The following is a 23010-nucleotide window of genomic DNA, read 5'->3' as shown; positions in this document are numbered from 1 at the left end:
GAATAACTGATAGAGAGTGCCTGCTAAAAGGTTTGAGTTCTATAGAGTGTGTATTGTAGACGGAAAACTCATCCTTCATACTTGTGTGCAAAGCGTGTATTCAAGAGTGTTGGAAGTTGGCATGGCAGCTTCAACTTGTGCAAGAGGTTTATACTATTCAAAACCAAAGGAAACATTAAATTACAAGGAGAACCGAATCACCAAGTTAATGTAAGTGTAAGAAAGTTCATTGCTAAGAATGGACTTAAGGCTTCTGACATCTTTCCTACGACTGTGATAAGTGCTGCAAAGCTAAATGACATCCACCAACTTCTATTGAAACATTATGGACCGCAGTGGAAAGAGTTACAAAACCTCCAGTTTTATCTATTTGAAGCTCCAGAGGTTGATCTTCAGGAAGATGACTTAGTATGTGAACCAATGGAAGTGGAAGCTCTGCATATTTCAAATTTGTTTCCAGATTTAAAATTTGTTTACCAGTACTATCATTTTCAAGTAGCCTACGCAGTGGCCTCCACGGTATGCACTAGCCATGTGTCTTGGTAGGCGTGCTATTTTCCAACTGATGAGCCCAACTTAGCACACTGGGGCAAAACGCTGCCAACCAGGAATGAGTTAGCTGCAAAATTTATAATGTCCAATAAGCGGTATGTTCCGAGCTGACAGTGGAGAAATGTCGTGGAATGACATTAGTAGAAGAATAAGCTTCGATGAAGTTTTTAAAAGGAGAAAATGTGGTGGGTTCATTCCCAGCTCGGTGTGGTGGTATTTGAATGTGCTCAAACACATCAGCTTCGAGCTGGTAGATATACTGGATTGCTGAAGAACTCCTGTAGGGCAGAATTCCAGCAACTTGGCGTCTCCAAAAAACTGTAAAAGTAGTTAGTGGTATGTAAAACCAATAACATTATTATTATTATTATTATTATTATTATTATTATTATTATTATTATTATTATTATTATTATTATTATTATTATTATTATTATTATTATTATTCCTTCATTGTTTCACTATATTGCTTTTTTCTTTTCTGAGACACTTCTTTGTGCTGGTTTTCTTTGCCTCCCTCCCTTGGAATCCTTCCATCTTAAAAAATTTCTTCCTGAAAATTTCTCTTTCCATTACTGCTTCTTCTTCTGTGATGTTTCTTTCCAAGTCTTTTTTGATCTCTTGAATCAAGGTGGTTGTCGACTTTTTCTTCCGAAGATACGTGAAGATCTTGTTGGTTAGTCTACTGTCGTCCATTCTGTAAATATGTCCAAAAAATAGCAGTCTCTTCTTCCATACAGTTATAGATATGTTTTCTATGGTCTGATAAATGTTGTTATTACTTCTTAATTTCAAAATTTTTGCAGTTTTTAGAGGGCCTAATATTTTTCTTATAATTCTTCTTTCTAGTACTTAAAATCTTTCAAGTTTTTATTATTATTATTATTATTATTATTATTATTATTATTATTATTATTATTATTATTATTATTATTATTATTATTATTATTATTATTATTATTATTATTATTAATAATAATAATAAAAGTAGGAAGGATCATAATATGAAGATAAAATTGGAATTGAAGTGGGTAAATTAGGGCAAATTTTATTTTATAGGAACAGGAATTACGCATCGGCCCTTTCCTGTCCCATCGTTGCCATAAGACCTATCTGTGTTGGTGCAACTTAAAGCAACTTGTAAAAAACAAATGTTCAACATTCTGTTTTATTCTGGGCCCACTAGATGGCAGAGTAAGCTGAATGTCTCTTGGCCATGTACGGCTGAGTTTTAATGAATTTTGTTAAGTGAACACCACATGTATCGCCAGAGAATTTTTACATTCCAACATCGTAGGAGGTGGAGAGTCAAATTGACTTTAGTCCGCCCTTCAAAAATCTAACTACCTCTGCCAGGTTTGAACCTGCTGTCTTGGGATCCGGAGGCCGACATTCTAGCACTGATCCGCAGCGGGAGCTATGGATTGGCTATTATGTGGCCGTTGTTATACTGACAATCTATTCCCTCGAGTGTGGCTGTGTACTATGCACCATAAAAATATTGGCCCACATGTGGTGTAACAGTATTCCCTTATCTGCAATTTTAAGATTAGCCCTGATTTTTGGATTTGAGAATTTCGAAAAAATGCCTGTCTGTATCGAGGTAAATATGGTACTTTGGCAGAATTGCTTGGGTAGAGGTAGTGACGGTGATTATTGTTTTAAGAGGAAGTACAACCAGGCAACCATCCTCTATATAACACTAATCAGAGAGAAAAAATGGAAGGGATTCGATACTTTGAAAAATGAAGGTATCGGCCAAAGAAAGACAAGGGCCATGAAGGGCATGAAAATGAAAGACTCCCTAGGCCTTGAGTGCTCTAATACCGTCGGGGTCAGGAAAGAACAAGAGTTGAGCAAGGGAGGTCAGATAGGAGCCTGGCACAAGTAAGTGGTAGCAACGCCAGAACTCAGCTAAGGGCCCCGTGGTCGTCAACCCACGTTCCCGAGTTAAGAGCCCCTTTTAGTCACCTCTTACGACAGGCAGGTGATACCGTGGCTGTTATACTACCGCCCCCCCCCACCACCACCACATGGGGTAGTTGCTTGAGAAATGGTAAAATCAAATTCTTCACAGTCTGGTAAAAAAAAAATTGTGTATGTTTACTGATTTCTGTGATCAGTCCTGCATTATTTTCCTTCCCAAGTACTTGAAGCCTTCCATGATTTTTAAGATCTTGTCTCCCAATTTTTTCAGTACTTTTCCCTTCTTTTTGTTCTCCTCTAGTCAACACCATTGCCTTGATTTTCTCCACACTCCTTTTCATTCTCTAATCTATATATATGTGACTATTGTTTATAACTCTCACTTTAGGAGTGCCTGCAGTTCTGCACACAGCCTGAGCTGCTCACCATGCTGTCCTGTGTCGAGGCTCTAGAAGACAACGAGGTGGTGGCAGTGGAGGGAGTGATGCAGACAACTCGGATCACTGGACCGAGACATCGAGCTGTTATGGAAGTCGTCTCTCAACCACCTCTGGTAGGTAACCACATGAGAGTGAAGAAGGTTGTGCTGCAGGACAAGGACAGGGCTTGCATACCACGGTGGAACAAATGGAGGTGGTTTATTATTGTTATGAATAAAAAGCTGTCTGCTTTATCTATCTAATTTAATTCTAGGATGACCAAATAAGTATACACACAATTATATTCAACCATGAATAACTACACTCCAATAATTGCTATTTACAAAGTCTATGTCTGTCCTCACAATAGGTAGTGCAGCTCGCCGGTATTACCTGAGGCAGGTGATAATCCTGATTGACAGCTTGCCTTACTTTCGCTTTTTCGCACAGCAGCTGCGGTCAGACAGATATGAACACAGGGCTGCTGGCCACCACAACATGACTGTTCCCTGGCTCGACTCCAGAGAAAATCCGCCACTCTCATGTTCAAACACAGGGATACATCACTGCATCCAGGATTCAGTTTATGAATTTCATTTTATGGATCTGGATTGACTTTTACTCTACTCTGATTGAGAGAGTTTTCTGCCTTTCAATACTTTTTGTTATAGCCCTTCAGGACTAACACATTATAGGTTTACATTAAATTAGGACATGTTTTGTCTCAATTAAAGACATCTTCAGCTGAAATAAATATCTAAAATTGACAACAGACAAATTTAAAACATACAAAGAACACCTTAGAAAGTAATTAAAAAGATTTTTTGTCACTGGTTTGGCTTTTTTCTTAGTGTCATACATTTTAAAAATTTGAAATGACAGTGTTTTCTCGATCCAAAATGTGTTTTCTTGTCTCTCAAAGTTGTAATAAATAAGTTTATTGTTATTTTTTTAAATTTCATACTCCTTAGAGGTTGTTTACCGGTCAAATATGTTAAGGGTTATAAATAGAGACGGGAATTATAGGCACGAATAGGTTAGAATGCAAACGTATTTAAAGAAGGCGCAAGTGTAATCCAGCCGCTCTACAGTTATGTCGGGGAATTCCATAAATTTTTGGGGTTCTGTTTGTCCAGACCGATAATATATATGCAAATCTCACCGCAGAACCGTCATGCGGGTAACATGCACCTGTGCCTTGGTTAAATACGTTTGCATTCTAACCTATTCGTGCCTATAATTCCCGTCTCTAGTTATAAATTTCATTCTGGTTCGTCTGCATTGAACTGAGATTACATATGATTTATTCAGATAAAATTTTCCACCTATTATACACTGTCAGCCACGCTTCACACACTGCCGCGCAAGGTCCAATTGCTCCGCAATGAACTGACACTTCAATCTTCTCATAAATATTTATTCAACCACCACGCACAGTGCTTGCATTTAAAAATAAAAATTTCACAATGTTCCGTATTGAACTGTATCACAATTAAATTGAAACAAGAAATTAGGAAAGGATATAGACTTCCTAAAACAATGCATTTCCTATTGTTTTCCCATGCATTGTTTTATATTTTTATTTAATTGGCTGATGATGACCCAGAATAGTGGTCAAAACTGGTCCCGCTCTTAATCAAATAAGAATGTAACATTACATTTCTTATCTTCCTTGTAATGAATAGGTTGAACCACTTTATTTCTTGTTTCAATTTAAAAGTGCTTGCATTCAGCTTCTCAGAATTCTACTGGAAGTTATTCAATGATATCTTTTTATTTGTTTACATTAGCACATGAATTATTCTCCTCACTTCAATATCAGCAAGGCCATATTATTATTAGAACTCTAATGAAAGACACAAATCAAAAAACTTTCAGTACCGTACCAAAGTGTCAAATTTTACTACAATATTACCCCAATGACATACATATGCTAACATTTTGAAATAGTGTATAACTTAACAGGGGCTGCCTGGCCGAGGCGGTAAAGGCGTGCTCGGTTCGCCTAGAAGGACTTGTGTTCGAATCCCCGTCAGGAAGTCATAAAATTTAAGAAACAAGATTTCCACTTCCGGAGGTGCATATGGCCCTGAGGTTCACTTAGCCCACACCAAAAATGAGTACCAGGTTAATTTCTGGGGGCAAAGGCGGCCGAGCGTAGAGCTAACCACTCTACCCCATCATGTGCCGCAGTTAGCAATGGTGGAAGCCTTTACCTTCCACTCCTCCAAGGGCCTTCATGGCCTGTACGAAGGTGTCTTTGTCTTTGTGTAACTTAACAGGCCAAAACATAGGCCATACTATCAATAGAATCTACCAGAAAAACTTGCTTTTAGACTATTAGTACTTAGAAATTATAAAGCATTTTCTGAAGCAATTATTTTATGAAGTTTCATCACAAATGTGCTCACTTTATTCAGCACTATGCAAAAATAATACTTTAAAAACTCACATGAGAGACAAACCTTTAGAACCATAGTAATTGGTTCCAAATGTAGCCATTTTACAAAGGCACACTAGTTTATATTTGTATTATTATCTTTGTATTTCTTCATGATTAACATTTAAGCTGGATAATGTAATATTGCTTATTTTAACTAAAATGTATTGTTTTAGGATACTTTGAATAAATTGCGTAATTGAATGTTTATGGCTGATGATGAACCCGAGTAGGGTCAAAACTAATACCATACTCTATAACGTAATGTAAAAACTGATTGAATAGGTGGAAAATTTTACCTTGAATAAATCATATGTGGTCAAATACGTACTCGGATGTGGCCGTCATTATTGCACGGCATATGCCGAGCGCACTTATCAAAAGTTCAATGTATTATGTGTTGTAGAAAATGAGTTTGAAAGTGGAAATAAACCATTGTTAGTATTACGGGCTGTGAAAGCATCTATATAAATACAGCCAAAACTGGTTAGGACGTTTTCATGGGGACCGAAAAAAATAATGTTATAAAAAGGGAACGTGCTAAAAAAATTGAAAACAATTACACTGTTAAATTTAAGGTTAGGTTTGAACCTAAAAATAATCACGATGAAAACAATGAAATAAGTGTTTAAATTATAATTAATGAAATAAATAAATAATACATATTAAGAACACCAACATAGTAAAACATCAAGGAAAAATGTTCTTAGAGGCGTGAACTATACTCCTCGCTTACAATTATTTTAAAAGTTATCATAGGAATGTCGACATCTGGGCGTTTTGCACATATTTCATGTGTGGATTAGCATCTGCTTTCTCATTAAACTTTCAGTTCTTTATCATTTATAAACTGTCTAGTTTTCTGCTTCTCCATAACTGAATGTCCTGCAAACCACTATGCATAAGTACAGTAGGCTTAATTTATGTACAGTTTTACACAAAGCACTTATGAACGTAAAATTAAGCACCAATACGTTGCCTGTGATCAAAACAAACACACACCACATCAAAGACTGGCTTGAAACTGATGCTCCCTGCAGCTGTAGGCCAACACGCTAGGGCCATGAAATTAAATTCTCTACCAAATCCTCACCCAGGCCAGTCGTCGCTGGAGCACTGTGTGTGCAACGTGGCTGGGAACGGGAATTGAAATAACTTATGGTGGGAGTTATGAATGTACTAAAGAGTGATGTAAACGTGCTCTTCAGGTTTCTTTAACATGTACTTAATAGGACAAGGACTGGGACATAATAACCAGGGAAACACGCTAGAGAGGGACGTCTTAACCAGTTTTGACTGTATTGTTCACTTTCGTTCGCATATCTTCTCTACAGAAACAAATTCATTCTAAGATTCTGTTGCTCCCAGGAGAAGTAAGACACCATTCTGTTGTTCCAGATGAGTGTCTGTTGTATGGATGCAGAAAACTACATGCGACTGCCCATGAGCCAATACGAGGAGGACAACGTGTTGCGGGAACTGAACAAAGCTCTTCTGGGATTCAGGCAGCAGCTCACGCCAGACCTTCACCACGTACAATCTCCACAGCAACAGCAGACGCCTCATCCAGCAAGCAAGAGGCTGTCACCTATCGGAGAGTCTTGTAGTTCTACGCCACCAGAAAAGGTGCGGGAGAATAGATTACATTTTTTCTGGCAAGACGTTGAATAGTCCCTCTCCTCCATCTCACCAGTAAATATTTTTATATACTAGACTGTGCTTCATAAAACTACCAGAGTAAAGTAATAGCTCTATCTTGTTTTACTTCGCCAGGCTGAGTGGCTCAGACGCTTGAGGCGCTGGCCTTCTGACCCAACCTGGCAGGTTCGATTTTGGCTCAGTCCGGTGGTATATGAAGGTGCTCAAAGACATGAACCTCATGACAGTAGATTTACTGCCACATAAAAGAGCTCTTCTGGGACTAAATTCCGGCACCTCGGCACCTCCGAAAATCGTAAAAGTAGTTAGAAGGTCATAAAGCCGATAACATTATTATTATTTTACTGCAGTAAAACTACTAGAGTATATACTAAGAAAATCTCATATTTAACTCAGTTGACCGAGTGAGTGGCTGCACAGTTTGGGTCACATAGCCACCATCTTGCATCCAGGAGACAGTGGGTTCAAACCCCACTGTCGGCAGCCCTGAAAATGGTCTTCCATTTTCGCAGCAGACAAACGCTGGGGCTGTAACTTAATTAAGGCCTCGACCGCTTCTTTCCACTCCTAGCCTTTTCCTATTCCATCGTCGCCATAAGAACCTATCTGTGTTGGTGTGATGTAAAACAAATTATAAAAAAAAAATTACCTTAGTAGTTTACTAAGTTTGGAATTCATCATCATCATTCAATTCCCCTTTTCCAACAGACAGTGGTTGGGGGCAGGTATGGTGCCTCTCCACTTTCTGTTTCTGCACCATTCCTCATTTAGCACTGCGTTACAGAATTGCAGTTCATAAATTAAAAGTTTTTATACTCAGTTCTTAACCTGAGTGGAACTGTGTACCGGTGAGTAAGAATAAAATTGTGAGTGAAACGTCAAGCGAACCAAGTGACGGTTAAGAATCGTGTGCATCATGAAACTCATTTCATAAAACCTCACTCTCTTTTAGTCAATAACAAACAAACAAACCCCATGGCACTACAGCTCTTGAAGGGCCTTGGCCAACCAAGCGACCGTTGCTCAGCCCGAAGGCCTGTAGATTACGAGGTGCCGTGTGGTCAGCACGACGAATTATCTCGTCCGTTATTCTTGGCTTTCTAGACCAGGGCCGCTATCTCACCATCAGCTCCTCAATTCTAATCACGTAGGCTGAGTGGACCTCGAACCAGCCCTCAGGTCCAGGTAAAAATCCCTGACCTGGCCGGGAATCGAACCCGGGGCCTCCGGATAAGAGGCAGGAACGCTACCCCTACACCATGGGGCCGGCTTCTTTTAGTCAATAACATGTTACAAATTGTCATTTGATCTACATTATAGGATGCATGTATAGTAGTTAGAGTTTACTTATGGTTCTGCCCATTTTTCTTGCTTGGTGTTTCTGTTCAGAAAACAAGAATAATTTACAACTAGGATATTCTTACCTTCAAGCAGTTTTTGTAAGCTTGTTTAACACTTTTATTATTCTTGACAGCCATTTACAAGTTCATGGGCTCCTGTAACATTAACATTACATTCTACTTGCTGTTCTACAAAAGTATAAAGAATTAACTAAGGCACAAAAGAGTTTATGGAACACACAATTGAGCTCAGGTAGAATTATAATTCTGCTGTACATAAGTCACATTATCCCCACTTTATTTATTATTTATTATTTACATAGCTTATGCCCACATTGGAGCACTTAAATCAATCCATATGCACTACAGTCTTCACAATATTAGCTGTAATATTTTCTCAACTTCCTCTTCTCTTCCCGGAACTTCTTCATTCTTTCTGACCTGGCCGTCCTCTCTTCATCTGTAATGGTGTACTGTTTTTGTTTGTTTTATCTTAAAAGTTCAACAGACATTAACATTTGATTTATAGCATAATGTGTATTCAGCATCATGCGTCCAAAATATCAGTGTGAACACTACCATTATCGTAACACAATTAAATACGACACCATTTTTGATGAGAGGTGATGTTGGTATTTAATGTGACTGTGTGCATTGTACTTCCTGATGTCATGGTTTCTTAGGCCTGAAACATTAAAACTTCTAAAAACTCATGTATTTTATATAAAACTAGTTACAGTAACTTACCCTGTTCTGCTTGAATATTTTTTCTTAATATTTACTTACATTTTAGGATTTGTATTACTGTTTTGAAATGATTTTTTAATAGATTTCTTTATTGTTAATTGATTTTAAAACTCTTTTATAGATTTGGACATTTTGTTGTGTGTTTAAGTTTTAGATTATTTGATGATGCTTGTCGTTTTAAGGGACCTAACATCAAGGTCATCGGCCCTTTAGATTATTTAGTTTCATATAAAACTTTGTCCTTGTGGCAGCTCAGATTCTTTGGGACGTAGTTGATCCTCTCAAACAATAAAGATTAATTGTATGTATTTACGTGCTGTACTATAGGTATGTAGGGGCTGCCTGGCCGAGGCGGTAAAGGTGTGCTCGGTTCGCCCCGAAGGACGTGGGTTCGAATCCCGTCAGGAAGTCGTAAACTTTAGGAAACAAGATTTCCACTTCCGTAGGTGCACATGGCCCTGAGGTTCACTCAGCCTACACCAAAAATGAGTACCAGGTTAATTCCTGGGGGCAAAGGCGGCTGGGGGTAGAGCTAACCACTCTACCCCATCAAGTGCTGAGGTTGCAGATAGTGGAAGCCTTTACCTTCCATCCCTCCAAGGGCCTTCATGGCCTGTACGGAATGACTTTGCCTTTTTTTTTTTACTATAGGTATGTAGTGAAGTAGTGAAAAATTTTAAATATTTGGGTAGCATAATGTCACAAGATGGAAATTTGGATGGAGAAATTGACTTAAGAATACAGCAGTCTGCAAGTTTCTACCAGTGTGTGAGAGACATTGTATGGAACACAAAGATGTGTCAATGAAGTGCAAGAAGGTTTTATACTCGTCCTATTATAAACCTATACTGACCTATGCTTCAACAGCCTGGATGTTGACTAAGCGGAACCTAAGTAAGATACAAGCAGCTGAAATGAGGTTCTTGAGGAGCATAAGGGAAAGACAAGATGAGATAGAATATGAAATGAGGAAATAAGGAGAAGCATAGGAGTGTAGAGTGTCGACCTCTGGATCCCAAGATAGCGGGTTCAAACCCGGCAGAGGTAGTCGGATTTTTGAAGGGCGGGAAAAAGTCCATTCGACACTCCATGTCGTACGATGTCGGCATGTTAAAGATCTCTGGTGACACATTTGGTGTTTACCCGACAAAATTCATTACATCTCAGCCATAGACGCCCAAGAGAGTTTCGGTTTACTCGGTCTGCCACCTAGTGGGGGCCTAGAGTAAAACGGAACGTCGAAATTGACGAGCAGACAGCCAGATGGCGTCAAATTGAAATGTCTGCACACGGTAGCTGAGGCCATACGATTATTATTATTATTATTATTAGAGGTTGAAAAAGCAAAGCTAAAAAGATTTCGACACATGATGAGAATGCCAGGAGAGAGAATACCAAAGAAAACATTCATGGATACAGAGACGGCAAAGAGGCCTAGGGGACGGCCTAGAATGAGATGCCGGAGCTTTGTTGCGGACTTTATTGCAAACAGAGGAGTCGATAGCAATAAAGTACTAGAAGAGACATGGTGGAAAGATTGAGTAAGGTGTAGGACTTTGGTACACTACCCTAACCAGAGAGAATCTGGAAAAGGGAATGGAAGAAGAAGAAGAATAATATAGGTCCAACTGTCACCGGTACTACCAAATCAGCCTAGCAACCCCAAAAACTGTGGATTCAACACTAATCTCAATCATTTTGGACATTTTTTCACCACTTCTCAAACCCCTTGCTGACTGAGGCTGTACTTGGACTTAAACGGCATCAGGGTGTCATAATTCATTTCAACAACCCTGAAAACTATGAATTTGACACTAATATTGGTTGTTTTTGATAACTGCCTCCCCTAGGGCTGCCGTACCCCTACAGTATTTTTTTCCAGATATTAAGTCATGCATTTACCAAGTTTAGTTGAAATTGCTCCAGTGGTTTAAGAGGAGATGTGGAACATACATGCATACATCCATTTTTAGGAAGGAAATACTCAGCAGGACACAGAAAGCATTAAACTTCTACAGTCAAGTCAGACATCTTCTCTGCGACTGCAAAATACCACAAAAAGTGAAAACAATCGTGTACCACACTTAATTCGTACCAATCCTCACGTACAGTTTAGAGACATCAGTAGAATCCAAGCAACTGAAATGATATTCATTAGAACCATGAACCAAACTACCAGAAAAGACAAGATCAGAAATGAAGTGAATAGGAAAGTAGCTGGTATCAAGGTTCCTATTACCAGTTTCATAAAGAAATGCAGACTTCAGTGGTATGACACATAATGAGAATGAACAGAGAAAGACCTGCCAGAAAATATTTTGACCTTGATCTCATAGTAAGGAGACCACAGGGAAGACCAAGAAAATGCTGGACAGAGACTGTAAGATCAGATGTGGAGAACAGAGGTCACAAATGGGAAGATGTACTGGAACAGAAGATGTAAGAAGACAGGAGAAGAAGATGGCGAGCGCTTGTACACCACACCCAGGACACTGGATTTGGGAAATGATGATGATGATGATGATGATGATGATGGTGATGAAAAGGTGTAAAGATATCTAGTTAGTTTCAGTTTAGTCGTGTAGAAAGAAAAAAGCATTTAGTTTAAAATCTGAGACCTGGTTATATCTAAAGAAAAATATATTTCTTGTTAATATGTTCTTCGACCTGCAGGTGGCACCTCTCCCATCACCACCGCCTCCACCACCACCGGTAAAGGTAACATCCAGCAAGAGCTTACTTCGTCCTCCAAGCCCGATGGGTGGAAGACGTGGACGGTTCATTGTGTTGGGTTCATCTGGGGAGTGTTTGCCTGTCAGTAGAGCGGCCTGTAGCGTGTACTCCAGTTGCCACAGCGAGTCTGACGAGGAGTATCACAGTGCTCGCACCAGCTTGGAGAAGGATGACAGTGGTAAGCTTGGTTCCAAGCAGAGTCTACAGTTGCTTTAACTTTCGTGTCACTCTCCTGTGTTATTTCTTATCTGACGTCCCGTGATTTTGTGTTCTTTACTGATCTATATGATATAAGGTTTGCGAGGCCAAGAAAATCCCTCACTTGCCCATCTTTGTAAACCTGTGATAACCTTCTCATCTCTGCATTATTAATCCATGCCAGTGAATTGGCTCCCACTGCTCACAGAAATAATGCCTCCTGATTTGCACAGATCTACTGTCCTTATCAGGCAACTTCATTAAATTTGTGAGAATCATGAAATACCTTGCCATACTAATCTGCCCACACTTCATATCATCATCATCATCTCGTAACCCTTCCAGCTTGCTGGGAAGGGTGGTGTTGAATGAACTCTAGCCAGCGTTGTCTAACCATGGAAGATCTCTCCAGTCCACACCTCTACTTTCGACGTGTAGTTGGTCCACCTATTGTTTGCTTTGTCATCCAACAGCTCTCCTTCCGCTGACTGTCTGTTCCATACGTGCATGTAGTGTTCAAGTGCCTGGCATTCTCTTTATATGCCTGAATCATTTAAGTCTTGCAGCTTTTCTTGCAGAGGGTGCTCCACTCCCAGAGACGATCCAGCATCCTCATTTCTCACATGATCGTGCTATGTTTTCTGCACAGCATTCCCAAGAAATTTCATTTGCACAGGTCTGCAGTTTACCAAGGTCTCCAGTTCGCAAAGATGCAGGTTTCTAGGCCATATGTGAGTATGGGAATCAGATACGATTTATAAAGACATCTTGGTTTGTTCCAGATCGGGGGATGTATAAGGTTATAGACTTAAGACACATTGGCCACTCTATTAAGTTCTTCTTGCCCTGCTCCATCCTTGTTTGTGATCTTGTCCCAAAGGTATTAAACTTGAATTCTTGTACTGTTGTAATGTACGTAGTGTGTCCGGAAAATACGTATAAATCCGTCGGGGTGACGTATCGCGTATCGTGGAGGCGCCGCCAGGTGGCACTGCTGTTGTCGCCAATCTTCTCAACGCTCAGTTCGAGTCGGAGAGCTCTGCGTGTCAGTAGCGGTGTGCGGCTGCTTGTTGAAAGTTACCCGTTTTAACCTGCCGTCGGTACGGAGCTCTCTCTGATTGAGGAACAGCGCATCAACATCAAGTCTCAGAGCTCGTGTGGCCCGAGTTCGACCGGATTTGGCACAAGGGGGCAGGTGGATCCTTCATCACGACATTGCGCCCGCTCACACGTCGCTCGTTGTGCGTGAGTTTTTGGCCCGAAGCTCAATCACCGTGACAGACCACCCGCCTTATTCACCCGATTTAGCCCCTTGTGACTTCTTCCTGTTCCCGAAATGCAAAATGGTGCTTCGGGGGCGGCACTTGGGTGATGTGGAAGCAATCAAGGGAGAAACGACACGGCAACTGAACAGCATCACAACTGAAGACTTTCAACAATGTTATCAACAGTGGAAACGGCGTTGGCAGAAGTGCATCTTGTCTCAGGGAGAGTACTTTGAAGGAGACCATATTGTAATACCTGAATAATTGTCAAATAAAGTTATTATTCAACTTTTATACGTATTTTCCGGACATACTACGTATTGTCCATCAAGTTGTATTTGTTAACCAGATTATCTCTACTCATTTTCATTGCAATGGTTTTTGTTTTGCTAACTTTCATCTTAACATATTGACGACGGGCCCCAAATGGAGGCCACTACCCCATGTAGACCAGATAGTTCAAGCCTCCAAGAAATAAATGGCACTGCTGCACTCAGACTAATGTAACTCAAAATGTATTCAAAATATCGACCTCAAACTTGGAAGATGTACTCGCTAGGTTGCTTCGTAGTCTAGATGTTGTGGTACTTTTCAAAGTAATACCGTTTGTGGCTCCATTTAATAGTCTTTCTAAACACAGTATAGTATGAATGCCGTATTTGTGCTGTTCCTATACTCATTGTTTTCAAGTACGCAAGGATTTCTCTTTACAGCTACTCCCTGTTTAGTGTTAGCCGTTAATCATTAGAAATATCTACTTCACTATCACTCGGTACCTATTATAATCGGTCTGTAGATAATTAATCATAATTATCGGTAGCGAATGGCAACTGAATACTCTGCGCCATGTTGACATCTGCACTGGAGCTCCAGAGATTAGCTTTACATATCCGACATTACGAGGGTCGAGTCATAAGTCATGGCAACTATTTTTTTTCTCGCAAACAGGAGACAGCACGGAAAATCTAAGATATGTATTTGAAAATATAGGGCATGTACTTATGCATAGCACCTAAAGACAAATTCTGACTTCAGGAGATTCCCGTAGGAAAGTGACAGAACACAGGCCATTGGTAAACATTGCTTTATTATGGTATAGACAGCAAATACACAAGACTACGTACAAAGGACAGGTCTCCACTGGTTACAAACCTTCGAAATAATCACCCAAGGTTTCCACTGTGCATTGCCAACGGTGGGGCAGGCGCTGAATACCATTCGCTGCATGTGTATCACTAACGTGTGACACATCTCTCTGAAATGCTGTTACGATGTCATTCTTGTTAGCAAACCGTTGTCCGCATAATGGCTTCTTAACTTTGGGGATTCGATCATAGTCACAAGGGCTCAGATCAGGCAAATAAGGCAGGTGTGAAAGAACCTCCCATCCCCACCGGTGTAAGCGGCGCTGAATGATGGCTGCTGTGTGAGCTGTCGCCCGTTTGAATGCCTGCACCCACCTCCCCACTGTGCGATAGGGCATGGCATGCACATCTAATGCTTCCTGCAGCTCTGCATGCCATTGGCGTGCATTTCTGCCGTGGAGAACTGCTATTTTAATATACGATCGTTGCTCCTGCTTATTGACTTCCATCTTGTGACGCTCTCACTCGCACACTGAACTTGAGGGCATGCTTAGACCCACACTGTTGTTTACATACACCATCTAGTGGCATCATACACAAGTACATATTGTACATTTCCAAATGCATATCTTAGATTTTCTGTGTTGTCTCCTGTTCGCGAGAAGAAAAAAAAAATAGTTGCCATGACTTAAGACTCGACCTATGTATTTTGTTAAGTACAGAAGATGGCTCAAACGTATCAGATGTAAGGCTTTTCAGGCATTTGCTCTATTAACCAGCGTTTCGTCTTAGACTCTCACGAGTCTAGTGTCAGACTTAAGATGAAACGCTGGTTAATAGAGCAAATGCCTGAAAAGCCTTACATCTGATATGTTTTTGACATGCTCTATTGGTGAAAAATATCTAATTCCCTCCATGGGAATTAAGAATTTTCCATTCGAAGATGGCTCAGGCGGCAGCACTTTGGCCTCTCACCTCTGGGTTCCGTTGGTTCAAATCCCGGTCACTCCATGTGAGATTTGTTCTGGACAAAGCGGAGGTGGGACAGATTTTTCTCTGGGTACTCCGGTTTTCCCTGTCATCTTTCATTCCAGCAACACTCTCCAGTATCATTTCCTTTAATCTGTCAGTCATTAATCATTGGTCCAGAGGAGTGCAACAGGCTTCGACAGCCGGCGCAATTCCTATCCTCGCCGCTAGACGAGGGCTTCATTCATTCCATCCCTGACCCAATCAAATGACCAGAAACAGGCTGTGGATTCTCACAGGAAGGTTTAAAGAAAGAAAAATGCAGCAATAATTTATATTCCATGACTCCACCCTTTAGAACTCATAATCTTGCCTACAATTTAATCAATAATCAATTAAATTCAAGGTGCATAAAAGCGAGAATTCTCAAAGCCTGTCATCTACTGTCGGCTGAGAAACTAAGAGAATTCTCGGGGCTCATTACCCATGTGGCACATCAGATAATGAATCTGCATGTAAATTTTGAAATACCTTCTTATCATATAGGGCACGTTGCCATGGGTTCTCAGCACATAAGAACACCTGTATATATACAAAGTTTCCATGGCTACAAAGACTGTTAAAAGAAATAAAAAAATACATCGACACTAAAATCTAAGATCCCTCTACTCCATGACATGATTGAAAGTAGTTAAAATTATAGCCAACAGATAGCACAAGCTCCAAACCATGACCATGCATAATAACGGAGATCTCCGGGGCCCATCAAGAACCACTAGCCACAGTACTACGGAGATCTCCAGGGCCTGTCAACAATCACAGGACACCAATTCATTTAACTCTCCATTTAGTTCTTTCTTCAAGTCCTTCATTGGAGCATCCATGACTGCCACACACAGCAGAAGTGAAAGAGCACTCCCCTGTTGTACTCCACAAGTTATCTCAAACCATTCTGAAAGGCCAAATCTGATGCAACTGTAGGATTTATTGTATAACATTTTGGTCTTGCCGACTAGGTATTCTGGTACTGCTAGTTTTCTAATCTTCTCCAGATGACATCTCTTGGAGTGCTGTCGTAAGCCATTTTTAAATCCAAAAAGACCCATAAGTAGGCCTTTTCCCAGTACTTCTCCCTGAGCATCCACATACCGAAGATCAGGTCTTCAGTCCTCCTGTGAGTTTTAAAGTCATGTTGTTCCTCCTCGGAGTCTAGGATTGATAATCTGTTACATAATCTTAAAACCATGGGACAGAAAATAGAGCTCATTCAGTCACTTTTGTTTCCAATTCTCAAATACTGTGATACAGTTCTTATCAATATCAGTAATGAGCAAGGCATGAGACTGCAACGTGCCCAAAATGCATGCATCAGGTATGCATTCCACATAGGTCCATATGCCCACGTATGCCTATACTGTAGACAGATGTAGATTCCATGCAACTACTTTGGTGTATCAAGTGCTTTCTGAAAACACTCCTCCTTACCTGTCCACCAGATTTCCCTACTTTAGTTCACTACACCTGTGCAATACCTGGTCAGGCTGTACGCTAGAAATTCCTGTACATCGAACCGCAACCTACAACAGATCGTTCACAATCACCGCCACAAGCTGGTGGAATGAACTCCCCATTGAGATCAGGGAGGCTAAATCTAAGACGAAGTTTAAAATCTTCTGCCAGCGTCATCTTATAAGCACTTCCAGTCTTTCTTGAGTGTGAATGGGATGCATGAATGAGAGTGAATATTTATTGTAATGTGTTGCTGTTTATACTATAGTTATACTTTACATGCAACCGCCAACATATTGCAGTCGACATCAGAATTAGTGATATACCACTAAGGCAAGTAAATGTCTTTACCTATTTAGGAAGTAAAATCACTCCAGATGGCAAAAGTTCAGTCAACATAAAGAGCAGAATTGCCCAAGCAAAGATTGCTTATTACAAGAAAAGGATACTACTTACATCGAGAAATTGAAATGTGGAGACTAAGAAGACATTTATTAAGTGCTTTGTCTGGAGTGTAGCCTTGTATGGTTCAGAAACGTGGACTATTAGTGCATGTGATAAGAAACGTCTGGAAGCATTTGAGATGTTAATTGGCCATCTCTATAGGCACAATGATTTCATAGTTAATGTCATGGAAGGAATGATTCAAGGTAAAAGAGGAAGAGGAAGACCTAGACTGCAATATGCAAGACAGATCAGAGATGACGTAGGAGCAGGCTCATATGTGGAAATGAAGAGATTAGTGGATTACAGAGAAGAGTGGAGAAGACGAATTGCTGCCAACCAATCTTAGGATTGAGAATTAAGAAGAAAGACTTTACATACTTTAGTTTAGTGAACCTTTAGTTAGTTTAGTTTATACTTCAGGTTGTAAAGATTGAATATGTTTAAATAAGGTCGTTTCAGTTTTTATACTGTAAGTATATATTAAAATGTAAATTGTTGAAATTCTTACATTGTAAAATTGTAAAAATTACATTGTAAATTAGTACTCATTTATATACATGAAGTGGTTAAGTATAAGAAAGGGCCGGGAGCCCTAACTTCGCCACAATAAAGTTGATTGAATAATAATAACAGAAGTGTAATATCTCTGTAGTTCTTATACTTTGCATGTCTTCCTTTCTTAAATTGTCTTCTCTTTCTTTTGTCCCATCTTCCTGCACTGACCCATCATTGTGTTTGTCATAATATGTGTTCCTATCTTTACATGACTGGATTTGACACTTGTTTGTTCCTTTCCAATACTGATAATCTTATTGTTTTGCCTGTTAAAACAAGAATGTCCACAGAAAGAAAAGCAAAACAGTGATCTAACTATTTTTCTGCCAGGAAGACTTGTTCGTTTTCACTTGAGTAGACTCTTAAGTTCAACCTTTTGTTTTCAGAGAGTGAAGACTGTGCACGGCGATACAGTGCCCAGCTTGACACTCCCGAACGAAGATCAACGTTTGCAGCAAGGCTCAGAGATGCTCTCTGCAGGGAAGCGCAGTCATCGATCAGCTCAGACTCCAGCTATGCTGTTGGGATTACGATAGCTGGAGCTGAACTTCAAGATGGAGATATCAGGTGACAGAATTTCAAAGCATGAAAACAATAGAATCATATCGACCGAGCGAGTTGGCTGTGTGAGCTTGCATTCGGGAGATAGTGGATTCAAACCCCACTGTTGGCAGTCTTGAGTATGGTTTTCTGTGGTTTGCCATTTTCATACCAGGCAAATGCTGGGGCTGTACATTAAGTAAGACCATGGCTGCTTTATTCCCTTCCCTAACCCATCGTTGCCATAAGACGTATGTGTGTCAGTTCAGCATAAAGCAAATAATAATAATAATAATAATAATAATAATAATAATAATAATAATAATAATAATAATAATTTTTTTTTGTTTAAAAGCTTGGCCTTCAGATATCCTTTGAAAAGACAGAATACACGACCTGCAACAAACAAACACCAAAATTCATGGAGACAAAATATGTCAAAATGAAATAGATATCACAGTTTAAATATTTTGGTGAAACAATTAAGGAAAATAGACTCGAAACAAAAGCCAATGAAATTAGATGCCAAAAGATAGAAACTGCACATCGACTAACCCAAAATATCTATAACAAAAATGTATCTCCAATCACATTACATTACAGTCATTAAACCGGAATGTCTTTATGGATCAGAGATGCTAATTTTGAACAGGAAATCAGACATCAGAAACGTTGAGAAGAAGGAATGCAAAATTGTAAGAAAAATTCTAGGCCCAAAACTTGCCAATGGGTAATAAGGACTTACAGGCAGACAGGAACTCAAACAATAGACAAATATTCACAGTGACATTAGACAATGCAGGCTACGATTCTATGGACATATTAAAAGATTGTATGCAGGCAGACTTACAAAACAAATGGTCGAATTCTATGAAAACAGGAGTAAACCTAAAACAGACCTAATGCAATGGATTGGCAAAATTAAAACTGATTTGAAACAGGCAGGAATTACACCAGCAGATGTACAAAACAGGGTAATCTTCAGATGCAAATGGCAAGTTGACCAAGCGGAAAGACCAAAGAAGGGAACTGGAACAACCTGGTCTGAAGACAGAAAGAAGCCCACAGTAAAAGAACAAAAGAAATATGGGCACAGAAGAAGGCAAATGCACGCCTCTTAGTACTTTGCGAGGTCATAATGGGGTTATTCGCATATAATAATAATAATAATAATAATAATAATAATAATAATAATAATAATAATAATAATAATATTTTATTATAATTATTATTTATTATAATTTGTTATATTATTATTTATTTATTATTTATTATAATTTATTATAGTATTATTTATTTATTATTTATTATTATTATTTATTATAATATTGTAATAAAATAAAATTATTATTATTATTATTATTATTATTATTATTATTATTATTATTATTATTATTATTATTATTATTATTATTATTATTATTATTATTTCCCAGCTTCATCAGCAGGAAGGTCTTCAACACTTACTGAGGGAATCATCTTGTCAGATCTTCCTTTACTTATCCATCTTTATTCTTATCCTACACTTCCCATATCAAGACTGAAGATCTGTCAAGATGACCCCTCAAAGTACCCTTGGTTGCCATTTTCTGTTTACAAGTTGAGAGGTTCTGGGGGTTCCTCATGACAGGATGTTTTTCACTGCCCGCACTTGCAGAGGGATTTTAACATTTTAAAATCAGAATAATATTCAGATTGTTGCCAGGTAAACTTATTCTGACAATATTCAAAACAACCCTCTGGGTACTAGTCTACTTTCTTCAAGTTGCCATCAGAGTGGGCAAGTGTGTGACATCACAAAAGTCATACCTCGAGCATCAGTTGCTCTTGCCTCATCCACAGTCAGTGTATTAACTGCTGATACTTTCGTTATTGTACCTCAGAAACCTAACATGAATTAGTTCGTAACTGTTGAACGAGCACAAACTATGTGGCTTTCAGGGTACGACGAGGTGGATCACGTGGCTTCATGCTGCAGGAAGACTCTTCAGAGGATCGTGTCATGAGAGACAACCTGCAGCAGGAAGTGGAAGAGAGTGAACGAAGAAGACAACGTCAAGCTGGCTTCAAGGGCAAGTCGTCCTGTTACAGTTTCAGCACAGAGTACAGCTCAGGTAAGCTGTTCACATTTTATTTCAAAAAATTAAATTATCAAAGGCTTCCAATAGGGTCTTTCTTTTTCTTTTTTGCGGGATAACCAGGACATTTTGACCAGACAAATAATCCATGAATTCATTTATTTTCCAAAACACTTTCTATGTATATTTTTTATCTTTATCTTTAGTTATTTCTCACTTCCCAAAACCATTTTGACTCTGTTTTCCATTGTCTGAAGAACTCCAAGATTAATTTCATCACCCATTTCTGTCCATCCTCACTAACTGTGTGTTCTCCCAGGATGGTAATATAGTAAGTGCGACTGAATCAGGGCGCAGTAAAGCTAATGCAGTGAGCTCCCCGTTGCAATCAACAGTGTTCTGTAAGAAGGAAATCAGACCAACCTTGCTGCATGGGAGTGAAAGCTGGGTGGACTCAGGATGTCTTATGCATAAGTTAGAAGTAACAGACATGAAAGTAGTGAGAATGATTCCTGGTACAAACAGGTGGGAACAATGGCGGGAGGGTGTTCGGAATGAGGAGATAAAGGCTATTAGGAATGAACTCGATAGATGAAGCTGTACGCATTAACCGGCTCCATTTGTGGGGTGGTCACTGCCATCCTGAGGTTCAATTAACAGCAGGGTCGGGAATTTTAACCAACATTGATTAATTCCGCTGGCACGTGGGCTGCATGTATGTGTCGTCTTCATCATCATTTCATCCTCATCACGACGTGCAGGTCGCCTATGGGCATCAAATCAAAAAGACCTGCATCTGGCAAGCCAAACATGTCCTTGGAGACTCCCGGCACTAAAAGCCACATGCCATTCCATTTCATTGGTGAGGTCATGTGAGGCAAGTGGAGGAGGATAGGTTACCTAGGAGAATGATGGACTCAGTCATGGAGGGTAAGAGAAGTAGAAGGACAATGATGGTTAGACTTGTTTCAAATGATTTAATGATAAGAGGTAGTGAACAAGGGCACAAATAGGAGAGTATGAAGGTGTTTAGTAAATTCACAGAGGCTTGCAGACTAAATGCTGCAAGGAATAACAGACCATAAAGACCAAGCTCAATAGCTGCAGTCGCTTAACCTGGATCCACCCAGCATGCCACATATGGCACAGCAAACCACACCATCTTCTTGGACTCATATTATTGAAACCGCATGCACTGTATTGTTTACTATTGTATGGCTGCATGTGTACTGAACAAATATGACCTAGGCCACATCTCTTCAACACGTACTAAATGTATGTGAAAAATGAAAACCTGCAGCCTGTTTTCTAGTCATTGACCGGGTCAGGGATGTAATGAACGAACCATATATAGGCTATTAGTATAATGGAGTCGCCACTGCCAAGGTGATTTATTTAATGACTGATTGATGTTATGAAATGAGAATGCCAATGATAATTATTAAATTAATGTCATATGGCCCACCTTTTTCAATACTATATTATGCAATATTATTGAATTACATAACTAGTCCCCAGTCCCTAGTTTAGTAATGTAATTTAATTCATTTAATAATTATTATTGTGATCACAATTCATTACGGATCAAAACCATGAAGTATATATCGTATGAAATGAGAATGGAGAGTGTTGCTGGAATGAAAGATGACAGGGAAAACCAGAGTACCCGGAGAAAAACCTGTCCCACCTCTGCTTTGTCCAGCACAGATCTCACATGGAGTGACTAGGATTTGAACCACTGTATCCAGCAGTGAGAGTGACATGCTGCCATCTGAGCCACAGAGGCCCTACCACGACCTAATAGGTTAAAAGTCGATTTTGATTACAATGCGACCGGGCTACTTGGCCATGCAGTTAGGAGCGTGCAGCTGTGAGCTCGCACCTGGGAGACAGTAGGTTTGAACCCCACTGTTGGCAGCCCTGAAGAGTGTTTTCCGTGGTTTCCCATTTACACACCAGGCAAATGCTGGGGCTGTACCTTAATTTAGGCCACGGCCGCTTCCTTCCCATTACTAGGCCTTTCCTGCCCCATCGTCGCCATAAGACGTATCTATGTTGGTGCAACGTAAAGCAACTAGCAAAAAAAAAGAAAATAGATTACAATGCGGTCGTGAAAATTCAATATTCATTGACTTGGCCCTCAACGGGGCAACTTGCACGCACTCTACAGTGTGACGGCAGTAGTGCCAGACCTGTAGCTTAGATCCTTTCCAACAGAACAAAGATGACCTATGCCACCATAGCTCAATTGATGGAGCAACCGATGCGAAATCGAGAGGTTTTAACAGCTCTTCAACGGGTACTAAATGTGTGTAACATGACCTAGTAGGTTGAAAGTCGATTTTGATTACAATGTGGTTGTGAAAATTCAATATTCATTGAATTGATTATGCATTGCCATAAAATGTCTGGCGGTATAATCACAAAACTTTGAATACTATTGTTAGTTTTACTATAAAGCAAAGAAATATAGCTGAAAAATGAACTTTTGAAACCTATTGAAATGGCTAAAGAAAATCCAAATACATCGCATGTGTACCTTGGAACT

General features: G+C 39.6%; 1 protein-coding gene across 1 annotated transcript in view; it reads left to right on the top strand.

Annotated features, from left to right (window-relative positions):
- LOC136885666 (uncharacterized) overlaps positions 1-23010 on the top strand; it is a 158282-nt gene that overhangs the window by 117872 nt on the left and 17400 nt on the right. The window contains exons 7-11 of the mRNA XM_067158362.2: positions 2867-3031; positions 6736-6963; positions 11757-11994; positions 18231-18411; positions 20326-20498. Of these exons, the coding sequence (XP_067014463.2) occupies positions 2867-3031; positions 6736-6963; positions 11757-11994; positions 18231-18411; positions 20326-20498 (985 nt within the window). The remainder of the gene's footprint in view (positions 1-2866; positions 3032-6735; positions 6964-11756; positions 11995-18230; positions 18412-20325; positions 20499-23010) is intronic.

This window comes from Anabrus simplex, chromosome 14, assembly GCF_040414725.1.
Source record: "Anabrus simplex isolate iqAnaSimp1 chromosome 14, ASM4041472v1, whole genome shotgun sequence".
NCBI lineage: Eukaryota > Metazoa > Arthropoda > Insecta > Orthoptera > Tettigoniidae > Anabrus > Anabrus simplex.
The sequence above is the reverse complement of the archived record's forward strand: the minus strand, read 5'-3'. Positions and strand labels throughout refer to the sequence as shown.